This window comes from Dryobates pubescens, chromosome 4 (genome assembly GCF_014839835.1).
Source record: "Dryobates pubescens isolate bDryPub1 chromosome 4, bDryPub1.pri, whole genome shotgun sequence".
Taxonomy (NCBI): Eukaryota; Metazoa; Chordata; class Aves; order Piciformes; family Picidae; genus Dryobates; species Dryobates pubescens.
Genome location: NC_071615.1, coordinates 8,455,192 through 8,481,270, shown reverse-complemented (window position 1 = coordinate 8,481,270; position 26,079 = coordinate 8,455,192). Strand labels below are relative to the sequence as shown.

Below are 26,079 nucleotides of genomic sequence, written 5' to 3'. Positions count from 1 at the left end.
GGTGATTCCTTAGACTACCTTTGAGTTAAATCCCCTCACCTTCCTACCCCACAGCAGATATCTGAACACAGCCAAAGTAGGGTATTTCATCTGAGTCCTCTTCATGCCACGGAGGTGCAAGAAGAAAGCTTCTCCTGCTACTCTTGACCTGTCCTGTCCTTAGCAAGGTCTCCCAGAAATCACTCAGATTTTTTGCTATCCCAAGCAACTGCTCGAGTACAAATGGCTGTCAGAGGGGGTGAGCAGAAGAGGTACACACTCCCTAGGACAGGAGCTGTGACACTGGGTTCCTGTAGGAGGGATGCAGTTGTAACACATGCCACACTCCATCAAAGTTCCCATTTGGAAAGCTGCTCGATAACAGCACCAGTCACTGCCACACAGCCCTGACAGACCACAGTCCATCAGGCTCCAGACAAAGAGCTTCACAAACCATGCAATCAACAGCCCAGCATCATTTTCAAGAAATACAAAAGAGCAAATAGCCAGTCACCATGGTAACCCCCAGAGATGAACTAGACTGTGGGGGTTTTTTCCAGATTACCCAAATAAATCTACATTTTGCCCATGCAGCAGGAGCAGGGCATCTGGGACCTCATCTGGGGGCAGCAGCCAGGTGTTGCTGAGGAGTCTGCCCAAGAAAGCTCCACTCTGGCTCACTGGCTCCAGGGACTGCCGCTCAGGGTGCCAGCTGCCACTCATTTCTCTCACTCACCTGCACTTGAGCTCTGTGCCCTTCAGGGCTGACTGATTTTGGTTTATGAGCAGAACCCACAGCAGGGATTGTGCTCCTGCTCAAGCTGTGCTTTACTTCTGATCAGCAGCATCTGTGACGATTAGCCCCCAGGAATGAAAGTTTCCAGCCAAGTTACCAAGACCCTGTTCACAAAAAACCTTCACCATGCTTTGTGGGTGGCTGTGCTGCAGAGTCCTGTGCCAAAGTGGGACAGGGCTGCTAAACCATGGCCAGCACTTCCCTCCAAGGCAGTTTTCACAGGAAGCCTAGAAATCCACAGCCACAAAAGAGGGAGAAAGCTTTTGGTGCTCCGATAAGGAGCAATTAATAGCAAATGGGCCCTGGTGCTGGTGTGAGCAGCCCATGTGCTGAGGCAGCACTGTCCCAGGGTGTCCCAGGCTGGAAGAGCACCCAGCAAAAAGCTTCTCCAGGGGAACCTGGTGTGCTGCTTGAAGTCTCACTGAACTTTTGCATTGATTAAGGTGCTGTCACACACCAGCAGCTTGCAGCTTACAAATCCACCTTTGATCATGTCTCTGCCACTTCTCTTGATGCCATCTCAGCTGAGCCACTGCCTGTCTGAGGGACCACTGGGCTTGGATGTGTGCAGGAGCAGATGTATTTCCCAGCAGGTTTGTCCCTGCTGGCTCCCACCAACCAGCTCATTCCCTGGCAGCAGCAGGGAGCAGCTGGTGCAAGGTGGGATGGGAAACCCCCGCTGCAGAACATAAGGAACGTCTTGGTTAAGCCAAAATCTGCTGGGACCTGCACAGCAGAGGGTCAAATCCTTCTTGCCTTCCTCGTGCCCCACTGCATCATTTCTCCCTGCCACACATTTGGGACATGCTAAAGCTGGGGGGTCCAGTGCTAGCACCATCACACAGAGAGCTAACATCATTTATCAAATGGTTTTGTTGTCTTCTTTGGTGATGGACCTAACTGCCACAGCCAGGAAATATTGCTAATGTACTCACTCAGCTGCTGGAAGCCTTTTTTTGGCCCTGAGATATTTTTGTTCCCTGTCCCAGGGAAGGGTTCTGAAGCATCCTTGCCCCGGGGCAGAAGATGCGCCAAAGCTCAGGCAATGAAAATCAAGGGAAACAGGGCAGGGGAAGGCGATGCACGAGGAAAAGTTCCAGATCAGCTGTGCAGCCCTTGCCCTCCCAGTAATTTTCAAGAGGAAAAAAATATTAAGAATTAATAGAGGACAGCCCAGCCAGCTGTCTGAGTGATGGAGGTGAGAGACTGGAAAGTCCTCACCAGGCTGCCTGTGCCAGCACAGGCTGCTGCCAGCGAGCTGCAGCAGCGCACTCCAGAAAGCTGCACTTGGCTTTGCAGGTCCCATCCCTGGACATCCAGCAAGGTATTTCAAGAAATTAAGAATTATAATAGTAGGGGGGAGGGAAAGGAATCAAAAAGCAAATAGTGCCAGCAGGACTATCCCTCCTGCCTGCCATGCCAGGGCCACTCTCTGCCTGGGGCCAGCAGTGTCTCTGCAGACCAAGAAATGTGGTATAGCAGGGTAAAGGCACTTGCCACCAACAGACAATTATCTTTGTTCTCCTCTAGGCTACATCACACTGCTCTCAGCTTACTCCAACTTTCATGAGCTACAAAGGAAGCTGTTCAGCTCCTGAAAAAGTCAGTGACATAAAAGGATTCTCAAGCATCAGGTTGCTTGTAAGTGATGTGCAGGAGAGGTGTGGGAGAGCCCTGCTGCTGCAGGGGTCCCCCACTGCCTGCACCATATGGTAAGTCAGGACAGAGAAATTCAAGGTAACAGCGGGGTTAGGGGTTGTGGGACAAAGAGTGCAGAAAAAGGAAATAAAAAGAGTTCAGCCTGAAAATCTGGAGCTTTTTCTGGCCACCCAAAACCTGAGACTACCCATGCTGAGAGAAAGGGCACTTCCCATCTTCCATTGAGCACTGACCTCACCAGATCCACTAGAAACTCATTAAGAAGGTGCAAACGCCTGTTGTTTCCTGAATTTTGTTTGATGACTCTGAAGCTGAAGACACTGGGGAAAAGAGAGGGTTGTTTTTCAAGGAAGGACCCTGGAGCCTTGGTGGGAAGCTGGGGGGGGGATACAAAACAAAGCCCCTAATAACTTTAGTCCTGACTTTCAGGTCACACAAGTTGGGTTCTTTTTACCTGGAAATGAAGATGTTAATTGCAGCTGACAGCTTTCATAGGTTTCCCCATTAGCAATATTTTTAGCCACAGTAGGGCCCAAGGCTTCAAACACTTTCCCAAGGGAAGGTTTTAACCTTTCTTTTGAAATATCACATGTCACTTCCAGGGGGAGGGGGGAAAAAAAAATTAAAAAAAGGAAAAGAAAATAATGAAAAAGTTGTTTGGCTCCAAGCAGACCAAGCTCTGGCCCAGAGGAGCTCCCAGCTCCTCTGAGTGGGGAGGCATGGGAAGAAAAGGGAGAAGAAACCAGGGAGAGGCAGCCTGAAGTAGAGCTTGGCACTGCGCAGCAGCACCAGCCAGTGGGGCAGCTGCCTCGACAGCACCCTAAGCCTCCCCTCTGGGCATGGCCAAGCCCAAGGTGGGTTCTGTGCTGGCTCCTGTTCCCTCTGGGATGGCAGATCTCCCCCGCAGAGATGGGACCATGCTGCAGCATCAGCACTTGGAACCAGCAGTCAGGCAGACATGTGCCATGCCAGGCAGATCGCAGAACCCTGCTGTCCTGCAGCAGGCACAGGGCCTGTCCACAGATGAACTCTAGTGCAGCCACCAAAAACATTCCTCAAGCCCTCTTCCTGCCACAGATCAGTGCCTGCACATCTGCAGTTCGTTAGCTTGTCGGATCCAAGAATATTTGGTTTATATACAGCCAGCTTCTTTACCTGCTCTTAACATCTCCATGTAATTCCACATCTTCAGATGAAGCAAAAGCCCCCAGAAACCACCTTCAATGCTGTCTCCTGCCCAGGAGTGGACCCAATGCACACTGCTTGCTTTCTGTATCAGAATGTGGATAATGTGTGGAGATGCATACTCCAGTGAACATTTGGATGCATTATGCATTCCTGTATGGTGTATATAAAAATACTGCTTATATAAACATAGAAAATACATGATCAGAGATGACAATATTTCCTTATTTTAGAAACCTGCTCCACACATGTTCCACTGACAACACCACCATTTACAGCTTCTCTCCACATGGAAACAGCCTAAAGCTGTGCTGACGCCCAAGGAAGCAGTTATGAGCTGCCAGCACAGCCTCAGTTATTTGCCTCATTATAGCCAGGGCAATCAATCTGGAAAGCCTTGGTTTTGAAATGTTATGTTTCTAAGACAGTACCATCAAGGGAAAACGGACAATTTTATGAGGGTGCTTTCGCTCATCTTTGCAGACAGTGGCTCAGCAGCTCCAGATGGGGCTGTCTAGGACAGTCCCAGCTGCTTTGGTGCTGTGAGGACCTGGGGCTTATTGCCAAAGCAGGGATAAAAGGGACACCCCACTCTCAAGAGAGGGAAGGGGGCCAGAGGGGGAGGCAGCCTCCTCTGCATGGGGCTTCTTGCAAAGCCACCTGTATGCCACGGGCCTGTGTGGGACTAGAGGGCACAGCACAGAGGCTTTCCAGGGAGCATTGGATTTATTGCATTTGACTGGGTCCAGTAGCACCCTTGCAGTCATGTGCCCTGAAGGAGAAGCATGTTTCTGCCTTGATATTATGGCCATCTGTTGGGCCCCAGCACTACCACAGCCCCACTAGCACCCAAGCCCTGCAAATTCACCCACATGCAAGGAGCAGGGTCCCATCTCCCTGCTAAGTGACTCCAACGAGGCACCCTGCAGCTGCCACCACCAGATGCACTTCCACAAAGATTATTTACCTGGAAGACAAAAGTGTCTCTGTGGTGCCAGTGCAGAGCAGGAAGACATCAACAATGGCCTCAGGAAAGAACATTACCTCACCTAGCAAACAGGGCTGCATCAAAAGCTACAGGCTGCCCAAAACCAGTTCCTTTCACACAAGACCCCTTGTCATCAGGATTTGCTGCTACTCAAGTGCCAGTAAGACAGAGGAGCCTCCACCTGCTGTTGGCTGTTTATTTCAACAGAGAGAAAACCAACACACAAGAGACATTTTGTATAACTTAACAGAAAACCACACTTTTCCTCCACTTTCCACACATCAACGGGCAAAATCATTTCCTACACACAGCTATTTTTGGTGCTAGCACTTCAGTGTATTGGTGAAATCATGGGTTACCTCTAATACACTGAGAGAGCAGATCTGACACCCAAAGGCAGGCTCGGGGGCTCCTTCACTGTTTAGCACAGCTCTCAGCACCGTTTGCCTATGAGGTGGGCGAGTGCTGCAGTCATCCCCACGGCACTGCCAGCAGTGGTTTTGCAGCTGAAGGCTGGTCAGGGTGCTGAGCAGCTCCACGGATCTCATCACCCGTGCCACGTCCTGGCTGTTCTTCCCCGGCACGGCTGGAGAGGTGACCCGAAATGAAAGGGGTGGAGGCAGAGCCAGCAGCCTCAGTCCAGGGCCAGCGAGGGGATCTTGCAGACGAAGGGGAAGGCTCTGCCACAGGCGTTGTCATTCCAGGAGCGCAGCGCTACCCCCAAAAAACCCCAAGGTGTTAGCCAAAAAAAAGGTCTCAGAAAGAAACCATGCACTGCCCTTGAGACTGGGATCTCCTGACACTGCAGGAGGCTTTCCCTGGATGTCCTCAGGCTGCTTCCAGCCATGCCCCTTTGCACTACTCCCATCCCAGTGATGCTGGCAAGGACACCTGGCCTCAGCCTGAATGTGGGAGCAGGGAGACATCTGCAAACACAGTCCCATAAAGCACAAAATATCACCAGGTCACAGGTGGATGGGACATTAAAGTATGTCCACAGGCTGGTCTCACTGGAAGTTATGGTGTGGAGTAAGATTTTTGAACGAGCAGAGTCTTGGCCCATTTCAGTGAGGTGCCCCTGGCACCTCCAGGGAGAAAGGGAGGGGGAAGCTGGCAGACTGAGAGGTGACTCTGCGGGCGGTGTGTGGGAGGGGAAATGGGAAGCTTTGACCTTTGGCTAAATGCAGCAATTCAGTGATGCTCCCATGCTGCCTCTGCTACGGGAGAGGGAGATGGACCGTGAGCAGAGAGAAAGCGAGTGTGTGTGTGTATGTACATGGTGAAGGAGAAAAAGCATCCCTTCGCTGCAGAGAAAGAAAGAAAATAATAATAAAAATCAAGCTGGAATCCTCAGCCTGCCAGCAACCTCCTCAGGAAAGCGGTGGATTGCGTTTATTGACATGCAAATAAGCGTTAAGGTTCCCTCACCGCCCGGCGGCACTCACCGCTGCTGCGCCTGTACCAGATCTGCACGCAGTCCTCCTCCTCGGGGATCGAGTGAATCCCGTCGTCGGGCTGGCTGCCATCCCAGTAGTGGTAGTCGTAGGAGGAGCCATCCGTCCACTCGAAGTGACCCTCCTGGCATGGGGCGAGTGGAGAACGGTCGTGATGGCAGAGCTGTGTTTGCAGCAGGCACCCCTCTTCCATGCAGACCTTTGCCCCTGGCCCCCACCCCAGGTGCCACACAGGCCAGGGACACAGGGAGAGACTGTCACTAACTCAGCAAAGGTCAAACGGCACATTTGGGTTTGACAACTGAAAACCTACCCTGGAAAGTGCCAGCATTCACAGCTTTTGCACCAGGGAAAGCCCAGAAATTAAACTCACATATTTTTTTAACACACCCATCTAATTCTGTGTCCCTTTTCCTATCCATTCCTTTCCCAACACCTACTAAAATTTGCTGACATGGGACCACCCTCTTGAGTTTTCTGTTACATGTTAGACTGTGCATTGCCAACATGACAGCTTGGAAATGCTGCAGTGTTACACGGGAGAGGGTTTTGACACTGGAGACGGTTTCAGTTTATTTGCTCTCGTTGGACCAGCAGTGCAATCCCCTTTCTGTTAGTCCATTGCTAAAATGCCATGTGAACACTTAGCAAGTGTTAATCAATTCTAGAAACACTTTCCTTTTATAAGCAGGGGGGAGGGGATGAAAAAACAACTTTCCCCCAAGTGCTGCACAACTGAGCCTACAGCATCAGCTGATTAATGGGGCTATAAGGAGTAGAGAAGAAACCTAAGTGGCTTTCCAGGGGAAACCCCAAGGAAGGGAACTTTCCAAAGCCCTTTCCCACAGGACCACGTGGAGCTCTCACCTGCCGCAGGTCGTTGAGCCCTGTCCAGATGTCGGTGGGGATGCCAGGCACACGGCTGTTCACCAGGTCATACACGAAGACATTTTCTTCCCAGCTGGCAAACAGAGCAGCACAGAGCCACTGAGGTGATGTGAGGCCAATGGTCAGACGTGCCCCTAAGAATCTGCCTGACCACAGGGCCAGATGGATCTCCCTCTTCTAATTGCTGGTGATTACTTGCTGTGCAAGAGTTGCATGGGGTGGGCAAGAGATAGGGGAGAGGGAATGGAAGGGAAAACTCATGTAGTCATCTTGTATTTCTACTCCTTTTCCAAGAGCAAAAAGATGCAGGTTTGGGGAACTTGGGGACTACTATGGTAGTCTTCCTACCAGCCCAGGAAAAGGCAGGGCTTTTTTACGTTGCCTTTGTGTGCCCAGTGCATCAGACTTGACCCAGTCACTGCTGCAGAGGGATGCTCAGGCTGGGACACAAGCCTGCAGCTGCTGTAGAGGTTCTGCTGTGGGGATGGGGCTTCATTTGCATTTCCTTCTTCCCCAGGGTGTGATAATAAGTTTCTGTGTCCCTCACCTGTGGATGGAAGCCAGCTTGGCTGATCTGATGCCAATGGAGAACTCGGCACAATAGAGGTCCGCTTCAGCCCAGGTTTTGTTGATGGGGAAGTACCGGTAGCAATGCCCCTCGTACTCAGTCCAGAAGAGTGGGCAGGAGTAGGCGTGGACAGGCTCTGGCATGGCTGCAGGCAGAGCAAAGGATATCCAGCAGCTGAGGGTGAGGCAGCATGGCTGGACAGCCAAGCAGACAGTGGAGGCAGCAGCACCCAGCCCTGCTCCCCACACCTCACCCAGGCTAATGACCACCAAAAACACCCCTGGACAAACCAGGCGGTGGAGAAGCTTTGCAAAAGTTTGCAGAAGCCAGAACAAATTTTGTAAAAGCAGTGGGTTTCTCAGGTTTAGCATCTGCCTAAGTCAGGAGGAGCCTTTCAAGCCAGTTTAACATCCTTTTAGGCAAAGTGTGTGTCAACTAAAGGCTCTGACTTCTGCTTCTGGGGAAGCTGTGATAGGGACTCCTCTCACCAATGTCACCACTACCAGAGCTACCATGCTGGGACAGGAGATGACAGCTGGGGGCTGTGGGGTCACGCTGCACTATACCCTTCTGCTCTCACCTTGGGCAAGGCCAGCACCTCCTCCCTCCAACCACTCCTCCTCACTGTCCCTGTGTCCCCAGGGGTGCACGTACTCACACTTTGGATTTTGGCCCATAAATAGCCAGGAGCAGTGCCGGCATATCTGCCTCCCGCTGCCAGATAAGAGCTGGGGCCCACAGCGATCTGCCTTCTCCTTCACCACTTTTCAGCACAGCAGGGAAGTCACCCCAAAAGAGGCCATTGTGAGGCCTTTGTAGTTGCCGCTGTGCAAACACCGCAGCAGGTTAACACATCCCTCTGGCTCCTCCATGTCACAGCCTCCCCTTGTCACGTATGGAGAGGACGCAGCAGACTCCAATACTAACACCTGTGTGACCGCCAAGTCTTGTGGGATGTAAGCTCAACTTCCTTAGCTGCTAGTTTTTGAGCCTTGGGGAATCACCAGCTCCCCCAGAGCCACTTCTCACAGCCCTGTGGGGTGTCAGGGCTGATACCAAAATAGAGGGTAGCAAGAAGTTACAGGAGACACCAGATGCTGTGAAACTATACAAGCAGGTCACAGGCTCAAGCCCAGAGAGGTCAGGTTGATGATATTGAGAGGCTAGTGGACATGGCTTTCCCCAAGGGTGAGGAAAGCAAAACCCTGCCAGCAGTCATTTGGGTCATGGCAGTGGTGACAGCAGCATCAGCATGGGGAAATGGAGAAGTGAGGTGAATTCAAAGCAGCTGCAGGAATGTTCAAGGAGCAGAACTGTTCCCCATGACAATGCTGGCAGCTCTGGGTGATAATTTCATAACTCATCAGCTCTTTCCACATGGGGAGCTCTGAGTGTTTTACAAACAGCCACCAGCCAGCCCCTGGGTGCCTTCTGTCACACCTCCCAGGTGTGACTTACTGCAACCAAGCTCTTCTACTGTGATGCTGGCCAGGAGTCCCTCTCCCCACCAAAAGTGAAGTAGGGGGTTAAACACACAGGACAAAGCCTTAGCTTCACTGCCAGGTCATGGATGAGGAATGTCCCCCAGCTCAGGATAGGGCTAGGACCTGGTCCTGGCTTGTGGTGGCACCGGGTTGCTGCTCCCTCCTGCTGAGGACACCCCAGGGGACTGCGGCAGAGAGGCACCATCAGCTCCTCAGCAGCTGGGATTTTATAGTAGAGGCTGTGAAATCCCTGCAACGAACTCTTCACCTCTAACAGCATAGTGGCAAAATTCACAGAGCTTAACGCAGCAGCATCCCCGGCAAATGGGGCCCTTTGCTCCCAAGTGCTAATAGCGGTGGCGTCCCAGTGCCTTGGCTCCGAGCCAGGTCCGTCAGCACCCCGATTGCCTGTGAAAATCAGAGCAGCCACAACTGAGTCAGAGATGGAGACAGTCCTTCTTTGTTATTCCATGCTGCTTCCCATTAGGTAGCATTAATTTGATGAGCTTCAGTGAACCAGAGGTGCCTGGAGGAATTTAAGGTTAAATATACCGAAAAGGAAAATACGGGAGGTCAGCGTTTAATTAGCATCTTTTCTGTTAGGTCAGGATCAGAGGCTTTGGCTGTCTCTTTGGAGGAGAACTATTGCTCCCAGTTTTACAGGCAGGAATTGTTTGGGATGCTGCTTTATCTCGAGTCTTCAGGTGCTCCTTTTATCAGGGAGGCCACAAGAAATGGGATGACTGGTTGTGAATATAGGAACTTGCTCATGGCTCTGCAGGAAAACCTCATAACCCAAGCCAGCAGCTGCTGATATTTGGATCTGAACGGGGGCAGGGGGAGCATTTTGGAGCCATTTAAACCACATCTTCTCTATTAAGCACCCCAGCAAAATATCACCCCCAGAAGCATCAGCTCCTCTGCACAATGCAGGAGCAGCACAGCCACTACCCACAGGACAGGGACTCCTGCCGACTCCATGTCACTTCATCCATTTGTCCCCAAATTCCTGGTGAAGAGCAATGGGAAGAATCCTTCCTCCTTTTGCTTATTTACAGTGCAGCAATTTTAAGGTCAGATTCATGTTTTTATGCAGCACCACAAAAATAAGTAATGCAGCACCACAAAAATAAGTGTCCAGGCTTCCTTGAGGCTAAGATTCCTACCAACCGGTTGCTACAAACTCAGAAAAACTGAAAAAGAAGAATTTTCAGGTGAGAGAAAGAGTTTTGTGCTCTCTAAACCAGTGCCAACAAAACTGGAGCCTTCTTATTTATTTACTAGCTGAGCCTCACTGCATAACCATCCGGAAAATCGCTCGTCAAAATCTTGCAGAAACTGGCACTGCTCTGCCAAAAAGTTTCACTGCCCCAAGTGGCTACATTCCAATCAGAGCTAATTAACTGAGAAAATCCCAGCCACTTTCACAGGGCTTTTTTTATTCCAGGATGCTTCTGGGAAGGATAAAATATCGTCTGTGTGACTCCCACTGACTCACCCAGCAAAGAGCAGGCTTTTTCTGAACAGCTTTGCCCCAAGGTGCAGTGCTCCACACCTCCAGCAGTCTACAGATCTGAGTTATGAAGTTCAGAGCTAGGAGAAGGCTGGCAGGAAATCTCCATGCAAGGAAGACTCCTGGGAGGCTGTAGCTCCATCAGAGGGTTTTAGACAGCAGATGATCTTCTTGCCACAGAGCACTGAAGAGCTCCATTTCATCAACAGCTGATGCTTTCCAAAAAAGCTGAGATCTTAAGAGACACCTCAAAGAAATGCATGGTCTTGAAACACCCTCCTTGGCAAAGAGATAAGCTAGTGCTGCCATCTGACCTGAAAAGGCAAGTGAACCTCTTCAGCTCTTGGCAAGTGGCTGGGTTTGGAAGGTGTCCACCAACACTAAAGAGGCTTCTCTGAAACTAATGCCAACAGAGACGAGCTGAGGAGATCCCTGCCACATGGATGTCTGAGTCCTTCTTAGGGCAAAGCTACCTGCAGAGCCCCTCTGCAGGTACCACCTGAGGGCTGTAGTGCTGAGTGATGGATGGAGAACACTGCCCTGCTGGCAGCAGGAGGTGAGGCTCAGAACAAGCACTCTGCTGCTCAACAACACCAAGTCACCTCTTACCAGGTCAGGATCATGAGGAGGACTGCCACCATGGCTTTAGCCTGTGCTGGCACTGCTGGAGCACTGAGCAGTTATAGGGAACGGGCAAGACAACAGGGCTGGGACAGGAGAGCCCCAAAGTGGCTTGTGGTGAGGCTAGCAGGGTTCAAAGTGCCAGCTGAGCCAAATCTCAACACATCCATGAGCCCACATCCTCTTTATTGAATAAATCCAAAGAAGCAGTATTAAAACTAGGGTCTGATAGGCAGCGACATGTGTCAGGGGCTCAGCCAGTGCTGCTGTGTGATGTTGGGATAGCTCAGGGAATCCACCTTCAAGACTACCAGATCAGGGGAGGGGGTTTGGTCCTTATTCTGAGCAATGTATGGAGCTGGAGGGGATGTTGACCACTGATGCACGTGAAGCTTATTAAATAACTGGGCAGTATTTTACACACTCTGAAGTGTTGTTCAAGGCACTTGTTCCAAATTTACAAGTTAAATATTAACCACCAGTGGAAGCACCATCCTCTCCCGCAAAGGGCTTTGGGTTTAAAATCCTATAGCAAAACCGAGCTGGTTTTACAGCTTCAAATCTTCTGCCAGGTGTGTGTGGAGTTGTGAGGCTATGGCAGACAGCAGCAGCAGCCCTCCTGCAGCCGGCAGTAACGGGCGTTATCTTGCAGAGGTTTTTCCTCCTTCATTAGTTTTGGGGAAGCTGCCAGGAGTTAGGCGTCTGGCAGGAAAGCCAGGCTCATAACGACCTCCCTCCCCCCGAAATCACTGAAGGGTACCGAAGGAGCCCCTCACAGAACATGAACAAGCTCGGAGCAGCAGCTCTCACTTGCACCAGCCCCACAAAAAAAGTTTGCAAGAAACTTAAGTAACAAGCAGCGGTCATCATCACCAACAGCTCGGGGGATGGGGAAGGAGGAGGAAAATTAGAGGGGAATATCCTACTTGTGGCCACTTTTCAAATGCAGTAAGTGTGAATAAATGAAGAGGCAGCCACGGTGGCTGCCTCAGCCTGTGCTGCCGGGCTGTGTGCCCCCATGCTGTTGTTCGTGCCCACTGCCGTCTGCGCTGGACCCACAGGAGGGACGGCAGGACACACAGGTACAGGCTGACGAAGGCAAAAACACAGCCCCCTAAACACAGAAACAAAACCAGCCCAGAGACAGCTTCAACAGCCCGGGAGAGAAAGCGCAGGGGTGCTCCTGACACAACCTCGCAGTGAAGCAGCTGGTTTCACGTGAAACCAGAGGTTGCTGGAGCCGCTGGAGAGCACGGACCGCCGGCTGCTGACCCTGCAGGAGGTACCCACGCTCCGCTCCCGGCTGGAGCCTGCACAATTCAAGGCCACCGCTTCCCCAGGACACAACCGGCGCTTTGCACTCACCTTGGCTGATCTTTATGTTTGTCTGGGGGAAAGCCTGGGCTGCGAGCAGCGCGGCGGCGAGCAGCGCGCACACGTCCCAGCCGCTGCCCATCGCCAGGGCCGCAGGACGAGGCGCTCGCCCGGCTCCGGTTGCAGAGGTCACTTCTCAGCCCGGGACCTCCCAGCTGTGTCAGGGAGGCTGTGGAGGAGGAGGTGAATATAGGCGCGGTGCTGCTCCCTCCCCCAAAAGCAGCAGCTCTTCCAGTGACACCCGCCTCCCACCCACCGCTGGCTGAGTCCGGGCAGGCTTGGTGCATCCCTGAGCCCAGACCTGAGCTTGCAGCCTGGCTCAAGCTGCATGTCTCTCGGAGAGCTTTTGTTACACATTGGAGGCTGCAGGCAAGCAAAGAAATCCTTTATCTACCCATCTGTTGCTTCCACAGAGATGCTGGTGGGCATCAGCGGCCAGGTACTGAGGGGACCTCGGGGCAGACCTTCACCTTGGAGTGCCTGAAAGAAACGTGCCCCTTCTGCTTGCCGTGGAAGGGCAGCAACCCTTCCATCATGGATTGAGTTGAATCTGCAACTAAATCCATGACACCTTCAAACAGGCGGCAGGTGGAAGACAAGGGCTATGGTAAGGTGGTAAGGCAGGGGAAGCTGCAGCAGGGCAGCTGGGTAAGGCAGGCTGTGCCTGCGGGGAGCTGGTGGAGAGGTGCCCAGGGCTGTAGGGGAGCACTGTCTTGTAAAGGCTTTGTGCAGTGGCGTTTAACTCGTTACTGCCCCATTTTGTGCTTGCCAGGTCCATGCAGTGCTAGAAGAGCAGAAAGCCTTTAGCAAGGGGCAGCAATCAATATTATCTAGCATCTCTCCTCTCAAAACCTTCTTGGAAATAAACTTCAGATGTTTACAGCTCTTGTATAAAGTCCTTTTAGAGCTGTTGCACGGGGGAAACAGTACAGATACAACTACTATGCAATTTTGTGATCCTGCTCCATTTCCAGTTTACACCTCAAGTGAATGAGCTGCTTAGGGACACATGCAGTGCCATTCCCCCTTTAGTCTCAGCCACAGATTACAATATCCAGTGCTTTCTTGGACTTTAGTTGGGCTGATCCATTTTTACTGGTCAGATACAAGTAGAAGCAATTTAGGGTAACACTGAGCTTTCAGTAAAGCACCCAGACTTACTCCACAGGCAGCAACTCACTCAATTGACTCACATATATTGAGTTTTCTTTGCACTAAATAAAACCCTTTAAAAAAACTCCCATGCCCCTCCCCCTTTACAGTTCCATACATTGAGCTGAAACTGTATGGCTCAAGGAAACTCCTACTGATGTATCAGACCTAACTGTGTGCCAAGCCCCAGATAAAGCTGGTGTCATGAGCAATTATCAGCAAACTTCTCTAAAACTCTTTGAGAATAATCTGCTTCTAAAACATAAACATCCATGCTTCAAGAGGGAGCACACACCCCAAATAACTAGGGTCTAACTAAAGGTCCAGTGCAGGAGCATCCCCTCAGTGGAGGCAGGACCCCCAAGTCCCCTGCACTGCCCTCGAGCTGGCGGCTCCTTGCCCAGCACAGCAGCTGGGCACCAGCTTTGCTCCCTGGGAAAGTACATGCACATCATGCACACAGAGGCAGCTGGAGCTGCAGCTGCACTTTGTGTTATCTTCTGATTCCACTAAACATGGGATGTGTTTTACCTGCTGGATGCAGCCCTGGGAGCACAGCCATGTCCCATTTATTCAGCCCTTCTGCTCTGCCCCCCCCACCCTCCCCACACCATTTTCTGACTGTCCTCCAAGTCAGCAGCTCTTCAGGGTGCTCTCACCCTGCTTTTTCTGACCTTTCCTCAGGCTTCCCTCTCAAGTCATTGGTATCATATGTACATGAAACCCCCCTCCCTGTGAAATGGATACCTCATGGCTGCAAGGACAGACTAACAGGCAAGAGGGCCTTCTGTTAACATTTCATTCCCAGAGCTTGAGCAAAGAACAGGGCAGGTCTCAGGTCAGCCTCTGTGGATGCCCAGAGCTTATGCCGCTGCCCACAGACCTCACATGGAAAACAACATCAATGGCAGTGACTACTGAAATCACAGCCCCTTATCTGAGCCTTTTTGAGTTATAGGAAGAGATTGGCCTCCTGCAGCACATATTTGCCCAGAGCACACCATGAGCTCCCTCACCACTGTGATTTACTGATGAGAGAAACCAGGAGGAAGCCAAAGACCAGAGATTTGCTGTGACTTTGCTGCACCTTGCTCTCGAGAGGCTGGTTACAATTGAAACCCACCACCCACAACATGCTGGGGAAGTGGATGCCCATGGACAGCCCTGCAACAATCGCTCTCCTCATCTCTTTGTGCTCCTAAGACAGAGCAGCTGTGCTGGCAAGCAGAAGAGAGCCACATGCAGGTGTCAGGGAAGAGCATTGTGGTAGTTTTAGGCTATGCCTTTAAAATTTTCCACAGATCTTGAACAGAAAGTGGTAAAATGTAAATAAATCACTTTTGGATGTAACAAGTAAAATAATGGTAGTTCTAAACAATCCATTGGAAGAGACAATGAACTTAAACTAGTCTGCAAAACAATCTCTCTTTTCACTTCTTCACTCTGAGAGAGATTAACTTGCTTCTGCTTCACCTTGGCTGCATTGCTTTGGCTAAGTCTAACAAAATATCTCTCTGCTCCTTTCTCCTGTCCCTTTTGTGTACAAAAGTGTAAGGGGGGTGGGGGGAGGGAGAAGCTATTAGCTGCACATTAATTGTAAATACCTGTAAATATTGTCAATACTGTATATTTTGTACACATTCATTGCATTTCATTGTAGATTGTAGTCTTGCTTGTAAATACAGCTTTCATTTGCTTCCAGCTGAGCTGGTAAATTTAATGTTGGGGGGGAATTTACAACCCACCACAAGCATGCACAACCACACCAACAAGGGAAGCTCCTGCCTGTGTTTACCCCCAGCCAAAGCATGATGTTTTAGCAATGAGGTCACCAAGACCCTTTTTTGCCATCCTCTGCCCAAGGCCATGCTGTGCCTTGGGAGCAGGGCATCTATACTGCCACTCTCTCCCAGACACTGAGAGGTGGGCTCTGGATACAGAATCTTGTTGCCTCCTTGTATTTTGTTGCATTCCCTCCTCCACAATGGCAGGGTCACTGTATCAGACTTGGCTGTCATATGGAGAAGGTGCAGGGATGCTCTGAGCTTAGAAGGCAATGAAACACCCATGACTCAGTGTAAACCCCAGCAGATCCCAGACTAAAGGTGTGCTGCAGGCATGCTGGTATCAGAGGTATGACACAGACCTTCAGACTGGAGCACAAACACCCTGACTGACACACCTACAGCTGTCCCTAACTGGAGCAACAACCAGAGGTGGAACAGGTATATGTATGTATTGTTTTCTTTTTTAAATACCCAAACTATTAAAAGCCCAGGAGCTAAGGGGATTTGCTACTGGACTTCATTTGATCAACAGAGAGCAACATGACTGCCCCACAGCATACTAGCTCTGCACTGTTATCACCCTGCCCTCCCAGTTTTAAAGGTCAAAAGACTACAGGTGAAGGTAAAGCTTTCTGCAGCACCCAGCCCCATGTCCCTGCCACAAACACCACCTTCATTTTGCTTAAGGCAACTCTCCTGCTTCTAGCAAAAGGGACTGGGCCAGGGTGGATGGAGAGCAGGCTGGTTCAAATCTCAACAAGGCAATGGATGGGACCCCTGTGGACCAGCATGGCCACGGGGTGGCTCTGCACCGCAGGGTGCAAGGAGGAAGAGTGGGCCACAGTCTGGAGAGTGGGCTACCACCCAGCAATTCCACAGGTGATCTAGGGAGCAGGGTTCAGCCAGAACCCAGGGTCATCCCCACCTCCTCTGTTTGATCACAGCAACACTGACATGGCAGCAGAGCTGACCCGTACGTAACGCCCCAAGGCTTTCAGCCCACACAGATAAGCACTGCTGAACACAGAACAGATGCTTCCTGCTCCCACGTGAAGACATGGAAAAGACTCTAAAGCCACAGGCCAGGCCCAGCCTTCTTCAGGATGTCTTTTTCCTTTGATTTCTTGAATGGGTTGTAAGCAAGATACAAATTATTATACAATCTCAATGCTGATAAACAGAACAATAGAAAAATAACAACTGGGGGCCAAATCCTGCAAAAGCCAGGACCCAGCACCCAGTGCAAAGACTTTGACATATATGACCCACAGTGTGCTGGGTGTGCTCTGGCTGGGGACCAGCACATCTGGCTTGCTCTCCTGACCAATCTCCATTAGTATATTTCCAAACATCCCTACAGTCACAGGGGGCAGGGGAGCAAGTGCCACCGTTATGGCTTTTCTCATGCCACAACCATAAACAATAAAGCACAAGACAGGGATGAGCTCTGCTAACAAGCATCACCTCAGCCTACATGCCACAGTTAAATAGAATTTTATTTTCAATAAATATACAATCTGCATCATCATCATCATCATCAATCATCATACCAGACAACACACTGTGGAAAAGTAAAATGTACAGAAGCAACCAAGAGGACAGCTCGACCACAGCTAAGCTCACTTGGTGACCTGGAGGACTACCTGGCTTAACACAGACAACACAGAAAGAGCCACTGCAGCCTGCGAGAGAATTCACATTGTGTGGTTTGGGTCTTCAGAAGCGCAAAAGTCCCCAGGGCAGGTTTCTTTTGCACAACACAGGTTTGGAGAGACACGAGCTGGCTGGCCTGGCACGAAGGGTACTGGGAAACGTTTACTCTGCTACGTCATCACTGCATCTACTGGGCACACGCAGGCTGCTGGGGAGCAGCAGGACTCGCCGCTGAGGTGACACCGCCTCCGGCGGGCGCCCCGTCACACACACACGCAGGCAGACAGACTAACAGCAGCTTAGCTCTGCTGAAACTAGGACAAGGACAAAACTGGAGCCAGGATCGACTGCAGCACAGGTTCTACCGTTTGAAAGAAAGATTCTAGCCTAAATACCACGTTCACCAACGAGAGCACACAGGTACGTATATCTCTGAGAGGATGAGCCATGGATTCGGACTGCAAGGACAGTGGAGGCAACTCCAAACTCCTCCACCCACTCGGGGTTTCCCATGGCACCTCCACGTGCAGCCCATGCTGCTCGGCCACACGCTCTGCCAGGCAGGATGCAAACAGCTGAGTGGTGCTGAGTGTGAGCAGTAAAGGATCAGAACCCAGTGGGACACAGTTCACAGGGGTCAGCGTGGCCAGCAGGGTTCCGGCAGCTGCTTCAAACCAACAGAGCTGCTGTGAGGTGCATGGAGGGTGTGAGTTGGGGTATTTTGGTCAGTGGGACTTTTTCTCCTCATTTGCCTGCTTGGGTTGACTGCTGTTGGTCCTCCACCTCATGTTACCTCCAGGGAAGCTGGAGAGACACGGTCACACTCCTCCCGGGACCGCAGGCTGTGCCACTGCTCCACAGCCGTCCGGTGCGCGTTGAGCATCCGGCGCCAGTGGTTGGACTCAGGGGCACCCGTGGAGTACTGGCCGATCACAATCCTCCCAATGAAGTCATTGCTGCTCTTCACGTTGTGCCCATAGACTGGGGAGAGCAGAGACAGAGACTGGTCAAGGCAAAAGCATTGGTTGTCCACCCAGAGCCCTGCCCCCAGAAAGCCAAGGGTCCTGCCAATGCCCCCTCACACGACATGCCAGACACCAGCAGCTCTGGGGTAGCTCAGCACCTCAGAAACATCAGAGGGACCAAATCAGGAGTTTGGAAGGAAAGAGGTAAGCTGTGCTACACAAACCCACAGTTACTATGGCATTCAACAAGAATAGCTAAGGTAGACTTATAGAACGATTGGGATTGGAAGAGGCCTTGAGAACTTATTGCTCTCTACAACTACCTGAAGGGAGGTTGTAGATAAGTGGGGGTTGGTCTCTTCTCCCAGGCAACCAGCACCAGAACAAGAGGACACAGTCTCAAACTGCACCAGGGGAAGCTTAGGCTTGAGGTGAAGAGAAAGTTGTTCACAGAAAGAGTTGTTGGCCATTGGAATGTGCTGCCCAGGGAGGTGGTGGAGTCACCGTCCCTGGAGGTGTTCAAAAATGTATTGGTCGTGGCACTTGAAGCCATGGTTCAGTAGTCAAGAAGTGGTGGGTGGTCTTTTCCAACCTTAGTGGTTCTATGATTTAGTTCCAACTCCTCTGCTATTGGCAGGGATCCTTTCCACTAGAGCAGATTTTGCAGAGTAAGGATGCAACCTGGCCTTGAAGCAGAATTACATTACTGCAATTCTTCTGTTTGTCTCCATCAGTTATCTGGAGAGGATGCCATCATCTCTGTGATGGCTGCTGAGGAAGTGAGCCTGTCAAGAGGCCAGGCTGGTGTTATTTAGAAAGGCCACCTTGTGAAGATGCAGTGAAGAATTTTAAGCCATCCATCTCCACCTAATATACAGCTTGCCAGAGTTGTTAACAAGTTCTTCTACGAGGCAATGGATCACAAGGGTAGCTAGCATGACTATGCTAAAGGTCCTGCTATGATTAATTATCCTAGAGAAATCCAATATGGTGCTAAAAACCACACAAAAATACCCCCCAAGGAAAATTCTTCTCTGATTTTTTTATGTAGGATTTTTGTGTACTCTGCACCCCTCCCATCTGCTCCTCCCTTTCAGCTTCTTCCACAACAAATAGAGGTGGTGGAGAAGTCCCCATGGCCCAGCCCACAGGACAGCAGCTGGGTGCTGTGCCACACTCTGAGGCCAGGTACAAGGGGACTGAGCTGTATTCTCTGATGTCTGAGCATCCCCTTCCAGAGTCTTGAAAGGACCCTAGAGTAGATTTCAGATTAAATCTGCTCTTAGCCACCAAAAAAACCCCAGTAACTCCATGGAGCTGCTCAGAAGCAGAAAATGAGGTAATTATCATTTGGGGTTTTCAGACTGACCCAGACTCTGGGTTGTGGACAGGTAGACACTGCTTTCCATTTAAGAAACCTATTTTCCTGCCAGAAACTACACACCTGCTCTCATGAGCTCTTTTTCCACCAGTGCAGTAATTTACACAATAGCAACATTCATTTTCAAGCCAATACAGAGCAAAAAGCAATTAAGGATGCAGAGGTCAAACCAATTGCTTCTGCAGCTGCTCTTTATTGAGAGTTTCATTTGGGAGCAGAAAGGCTTCTTTAATAAAAACAATTAAAAACATCTCTAATAGAAATGCTTAAACATAAATTTGGTTCACTTCTGTCCATTAACAGGGTTGCATCCTTGAGGACAAGTAATGCAGTCATGGTGGGTTGATCCTGGCTGGACACCATGTTCCCAACAAAGCTGTTTGGTCATTCTCCTCCTCAACTGGGACAGGGGAGAGAAACAACCCTGAAAGGCTCATGGGTTGAGACAAGGACAGGGAGAAGATCACTCACCAATTGCCATCACAGGCAAAACAGACTTGACTTTGGGAAACTAATTTATTACCAATCAAATCAGAGCAGGATGAGAAATAATCCTAAATCTTAAAAACACCTCCCCTGCATCCTGCACTTCTTCCCAGGCTTAAATTCACTCCTCCCCCTTCTTCCCCGACCTTGCTGTCTGCAGAGTTGTTTCTCTCACATGTTCTCTCTCTGCTCTTCTGAGTGCTGTTGTGCAGCAGTGTTTTGCCCCTTCTTAAATACATTACCCTGGAGGTGCTACCACCATCACTGATGGGCTTGCCTTTGGCCAGCAGTGGGTCTGTCTTGGACATAGCTGACACTGGTTCTATTGGACATGGAGGAAGCCTCTAGCAGCTTCTCACAGAAACCACCCTTGTAGCTGGACATGAGCCAGCAATGGACACTTGCAACCCCGAAGGCCAACGGCAGCCTGGGCTGCAGCAAAAGCAGTGTGGCCACAGATGGAGAGAGGTGATTCTGCCACTTCACTCTGCTCTCATGAGACCTCACCTGTAGTACTGCATCCAGAGCCCTCAACAGAGAGGATATGGACCTGATGGAGCAAATCCAGAGGAGGGCCACAAAGATGATCAGGGGGTTGGAACACCTCTGCTACAAGGATGGGCTGAGGGAGCTGGGTGTGTTCAGCCTAGAGAAGAGAAGGCTCAAGGGAGACCTGATAGTGGCTTTCCAGCACCTGAAGAGAACTGCAAGAAGGCTGCAGAAGGACTGTTTGCAAAGGCCTGTAGTGACAGGATGAGGGGCAGTGGTTTGAAAAAGAGAGAAGGAATTTAGATTGGATGTGAGGAACAAGTTCTGCACCAGGAGCGTGTGGAAGACTGCAACAGGTTGCTCGTGGAGGTAATTGAGGCCCCATCCCTGGAGACAAAGTCAGGCTTGACAAGTCTCTGAGCAACCTGATCTAGTGGAAGAGATGTCCATGCTCACTGTTGGACCAGACCTTTGGAGATCTCTTCCAACCCAAACCATTCTATGATTCTATACTAATTCCTCTTTTGACTGCACATACCGGCAGCCTGGAAGTGACCCGGAAGGAACACCCATGCAGAAAACATCCTAAAGCTAACTTCAAGCTATCAGTGCCATTTCTGTGGTGGGGAACAAGCTTTCTCCTAAAGCACCCTGTGCAGCTGGGCCCACAAAGTGTCTGCACTCCCTGAAAATCCTCTGCCAGACATGCCCTGCAGTTACTCAGCAGTTACAGCCATGCTTTGCTGCCAAGTACAGCCACACAGGGCTTCTGCTGCCACCTGCAGCTGGGAACAACAGGCAGAGAAACCTCAGCATGATGGAGTGGGTGGGAGCTCCAGCACAAATAGTTTACCTCTTCTTCAGCTATGTACATAAGTCACCTGCAATGCAATTAAAACCCATTTAACTCAAGGAGAAGAGAAATAACGAGAAGGAAGGTGCTTCTTTTTCATCTGCCCTACTCAGGCTAGAGCATCCCACACAACATCCTCACCCAATTTATACTAGTTTGTCATCAGTTTATTTACAGCACACCACCACCCACTCTCCAATAAGTTGTCCCCAAAGTGGATTTGAGCTAGTTAAAAACTAATTTCGTTGCATCCTGTGCATTTTAATGAAGCCCTTAAATAACAGAGCACCCTGGGTACAGCTCACATGCACCCCATCACACAATGTGCCAGCCAGCATCATCACAGAGCCAGTCACAGGAACCAACTCCCCAGGGCAAGAACTCCCCAGAGAATAAAAGGGCCCTGCCCTCTTCCTTTCCACTGAAGGATATTCAGCCAAAATACTGAAGAGCAAAAATCCAGCTTAATGTTTATAGCTGGTCTAGAGAGGAATGTTGAGAGCCTGGGTAAATCATCAGACCAGAAAATCATCTTTAAAACCCCTGCCCACTCTTTCATGCCTGCAATTGCTGTTGCCACAGCCTCTCAAAGTTTCATCTGATACCCTCAGCCCACCAGACACCTATATGATAAATATCTTACTCCCAGGGCTCTGCAGCACAAGCACATCTAAGCCTGCACCTCCAGGGTTGTGCTGCAAGCTGCAAAACCCACCCCCAGAAACATGTAGCCATCAGCATCCTGCTCAGGTGGCCACACTCCGTGCTGTGCCCAGACATCCTCGGACTGCAGCCAAACCACTGGCAAAGAGAGAAATAAGCAAAGATATGTCTCTGGCAGGAACCACAATCCTGTTAGCACTGACCCATCAACACCCCCTGCACTTCCCCACTTTAGAGACCTTGGCAGGGGCTCAAACAGTGCCTTAATCCACATGCTCTGGCAGGCAATGCTTTGTCCCCCACCCTCTGCAGGCCGGAACCAGTGGATCCTTTTCTGTGCCAGCCGCTGAGCTCTGCCATCAGCTAGCAGGTCTGAGCTGTCAGGTTAAGCAGGTCTGAAACCTACTTGTGAACTGCTTGACATCAATATTAAAAAGCTGTTTAGCACAAGGTGGGTGCTGCTCGGAGCAGGCAGCAGCAGGACGCGTGACGCACACTGCAAAGGTCACAGGTGTGGACCATGCTCTGCCCCTCGCTCCTTAGGCATGGCCAATAACATTTAGTAGAGAAGAGATAAGCACAGGGGAGTGCAGTGCTTTCACATCTCTCAATTTAATCTCCATCAAGCTTCAAAGTGCACATAAAACTGACCTCCCAGCATCTCTGGAGGTTTTTAAGGCCAGGCTGGATGTGGCTCTGAGCAGCCTGATGCAGTGTGAGGTGTAGCAGGGGTTTGGATCTAGATGACCCCTAAGGTCTCTTCCAACCCTAACAATTCTGTGCTTTTATGATTCTGACCCTGCCCAGCTCCAGGGCACTGGAACCACATGGCTGAATCCTGCCCATGCACAGACCCATCGCAGCTCCAGCATCCAGCTGCTTTTCCACATGGGAGACCACCACACCAAGGAAACTCATTGGAAACCCATTTCCCTTCTTGCTCTCCTGTGAAGGCAGCCCCTGTGCCCTGGCTGGAGCAGCCTGGGAAGGGGACCCTGCAGTTACACCAGTGCTGCACCCTGGTCAAGACATTTGGCTAATGAAGGCCTGGCCTCACACAGGGAGCAGAAAGAAGCCGAGGAAGACACCGGGAACAGGGGAAATGCAACTGCACAAATGTCTTGCAGAGAGCTCAATAACACACAGGAATCGACACCTCATGAAATTACCTCATCAGGAGAAACTTGGATACATCTCTTGCAACAGCCTGGAGGGTATTGGATAGGAGCATCTACAGGTTGGACTCAATCTTTGAGGTCTCTTCCAACCTTAGTGATACTGAATACAGCTGGATTGCTACCTTCAATTCAATCGAGTTGTATTTATTTTATTTCAAATTGCATCTTACTCCTCTGCACTATGATCCCCAGATCCACCAAAACATGGTGTCATGGATATTGATAGACCTCACAGGAACAGCTCCAACACCAATGCCATGCAGTACCAGCAAGCAAGGGGAGTGGTGGCCATACCTGTCAGGCACATTCACACAGCTCCTCTGATGGCCACAGGGCCAGGTAGAGGCATTTCATCTCCAGACAGTGCTCTATCATCCAGAGCAGCTACTGTCACTGAGGTTTCTCCTCATTTGAGACACAAGAAGCTTATGGCTTCTTTCACCACAGCAGGAGCCAAACAAGATGAAAGGATGAAGCTGAGAGCGGCATGTCACTGCTTAAATTAATGGGCTTGGCAAAATGAGCAAGCACTGAGGATCAGAGGGTTTGCTCCCTCCTTTAGGAGAAAATTCCAGAGAGCTCCAGGATAAGCTGTTTCTGCCACATCTGCAGTGAAGAACAGTTGTTAGCTAAGTCAGTTCACTTGAAGAATCTGATTTTGCCTCAGAAGCAAGCAACAGATCGGCTCAGAAGGCATCAGCATCTTGTTGCTCTCACCAGGTTTTAACAGTGTTTCACTCCTCCTTTTCAAGTCTGTCCCTGGAGCATCTTCCCCAAGCAACTACAAAGCAGGATCAGGGCTGCAGGACCCCACACAGCATCTCTGGCCAACCCTCACTTTCTGCTCTGCTGTCACCTGCTCCAGGCCTTCAAACAGTACCTGTCATGGAGACCAGGAAGGCATAGATGGGGATCTGGAGGATGGAGAGCAATGGAGACCCAGAAGAGTTTTGAAGCTCATTCACCATCCTGTTGTGGAGAGGCTCTGTAAGGCAGGGGGGTCTCCAGGAGGCCAAGGTCTCCTGTTGCCAGTGCACCCATCCTATTGCCCCAAAAGCAGATGTCCTCACAAGACCTGCTGGATCACCTTGTGTGGCCACAGGACCTGGAGCAAAGCAGCCAGGACTGTGGGAGGTGCTCGCTGGGAGCACTCTGCTCTCCCCAGACTCAGACCATATGGTATCCAGTGCATAAACACATGAAGTATTTATGATGCCAGATGCAAAGGCCAAGTTCTGATATAAATTCAGCAGGTAGAAATCCCCAGAAAACACAGTACTGACATGAATGGGTTTGTTCTCCCCCTCTCTGGCTGAGGCAGGGTTACACAGCTTTAAGCACAGATTAGATTCTGCTTGAGCTCCAGATACAGAAGATACAGACAGACAGTCCAGTACTTTAGAAGCACACAGCTATTAGACAACCAGAAACAATTTCCTAGCAGCAAGTTTCCTAATTATCTATCTATCCACCCACCCAAGAGATATTATAGTGCCCAACACGATGGCATTTCAAAGCAGAAGCCAGTTCTTTCTCCTGCACTTCAGCACAGGAGAAAAAACAAACACACACACATTTCAGTTGCCTTATATATTACAGGAGGTTACCACCACCACCACCATACACAAAACACAAAGTGCCTGAGTACTTTTTTTTCAGGGGGGAAGCAATAGGAGAAAAGACAGAGGAGCATCTGAGGCAGTAAGAGATAACACAGATGTGTAATGACCCAAACACATAGAAGTTTCCATCCCTGCAAAGGAGCACCTAAAGATGATGCTGGCCTCTGAAGGTCATGCTCTCACACAGCCAGGCAAAACAAAATCCAGGTGTATGTCTGGAGAAGCCTGAGGACAAAACCATTACCAGCCTTCAACCTGCTGAGTTAATTGGGACATTTGGAAATCAGCCTGCTAATTAAAAAAGAAAGCTTGCAAAGCCTTGCTATCTCTGTGGCCCACTCAGGGCACTTCAAATCTCATTCAGTGTGTGAGCAAACACAACAGCATCACCTTGTCCCCAATGTCTACACCATAACTATGATCACCAGAGCTGACAGGGGAGCAAAATTAAAGGTCTGAGGAGCTTCAGCCATCTTCTCCTCAACCAGAACTCGAGCTGACAGATTGAATCCTAGTTACTTTCCAGCTGTAACAGATGAGTGTGGGTCTGAGAGCTGCAAGCCTTTGGCACAGCAATTTGCTCCTCTCTGCCTAGCCTGGGAGCATTTGGACAGTGAAGTCTGGAGCTGATGACCACCTTCAGCTTTGGTCCACCTCCATACAGTCTCTTCTGCTAGGTCAGGGCTGCTCTCCTCCTCTTCATCTCCAACAACTGTTCCAGAAATTCTGTCATGGGTCAAAACCATCCCAAAACATATTCTGTCAAACATCCAAAAAATACTTATTAGACAACATATCAAACCAAAACTGGCTGGCACCAGAGCATCTCCAACACCCCTGGGAGTGAAGGGTGACAGCAGGCCACAGCTGTGCTCAGCAGAGGCTCTCTGTGCCACGAGTGATCATTTATTCCCCATAAAACACCACCCCAAAACATCCACCTCCAACAAGAAGGCAGGATTTAAGGAAGACCCAATCCCAACTGCAATCCTCTCAAGCTGTAATGCCACAGAAAGAACAAACAGGCAAAATCAAAACACTTGAGTGAAAGCAAACCAAACTACCCAGAACTGTCCCATCAGCAACAGGCACCAACAATGACAGTTTTCCCCACCCCCCCCTAAAAATTGAAACATCATTAAATGGTCCTTGTATTCTCCCAAAGGCAAGGGAAAATGAGCCAACAGAGGAGCCAGGTATACTGCTATTGAACAGCAATCTGTTACTGCAATCAAAGGCTGCTTATTCACTGCCACTTAATTAGAGCCCTGGGATAAAGCATCCAAGTGATCTCAGGGTCAGAAGACTCGTGTTGTGACAGCACTCAGTGCATGGAGACAG

General features: G+C 50.3%; 2 protein-coding genes across 2 annotated transcripts in view; both read right to left on the bottom strand.

The window, feature by feature from the left end:
- Positions 1–4,867: 4,867 nt before the first annotated feature.
- Positions 4,868–12,648, bottom strand: CLEC19A (C-type lectin domain containing 19A). The gene is made up of 5 exons (XM_009899134.2): positions 12,501–12,648; positions 7,497–7,662; positions 6,929–7,022; positions 6,053–6,185; positions 4,868–5,321 (listed from the first exon to the last, which is right to left on the bottom strand). The coding sequence occupies exons 1-5, from the start codon at positions 12,589–12,591 to the stop codon at positions 5,242–5,244; spliced, it is 564 nt and encodes a 187-aa protein (XP_009897436.1). The 5' UTR covers positions 12,592–12,648; the 3' UTR covers positions 4,868–5,241.
- Positions 12,649–16,977: 4,329 nt separating this feature from the next.
- The window catches only part of SYT17 (synaptotagmin 17), a 43,699-nt gene continuing 34,597 nt past the window's right edge, over positions 16,978–26,079 (bottom strand). Inside the window, exon 8 of the mRNA XM_054161328.1 lies at positions 16,978–18,082. Within this exon, the coding sequence (XP_054017303.1) occupies positions 17,886–18,082 (197 nt within the window). The 3' untranslated portion in view covers positions 16,978–17,885. The remainder of the gene's footprint in view (positions 18,083–26,079) is intronic.

Bases quoted from the DNA above. Each gene is read 5' to 3' on its own strand.
- CLEC19A (XM_009899134.2), bottom strand. From the start codon at position 12,591: ATGGGCAGCGGCTGGGACGTGTGCGCGCTGCTCGCCGCCGCGCTGCTC. The intron at 6,186-6,928 runs GTGAGAGCTCCA...GCCCCATGCCAG, and splicing joins GGCTCAACGACCTGCGGCAG to GAGGGTCACTTCGAGTGGAC. The intron at 5,322-6,052 runs GTGAGTGCCGCC...TTTTGGGGGTAG, and splicing joins CTGGTACAGGCGCAGCAGCG to CGCTGCGCTCCTGGAATGAC.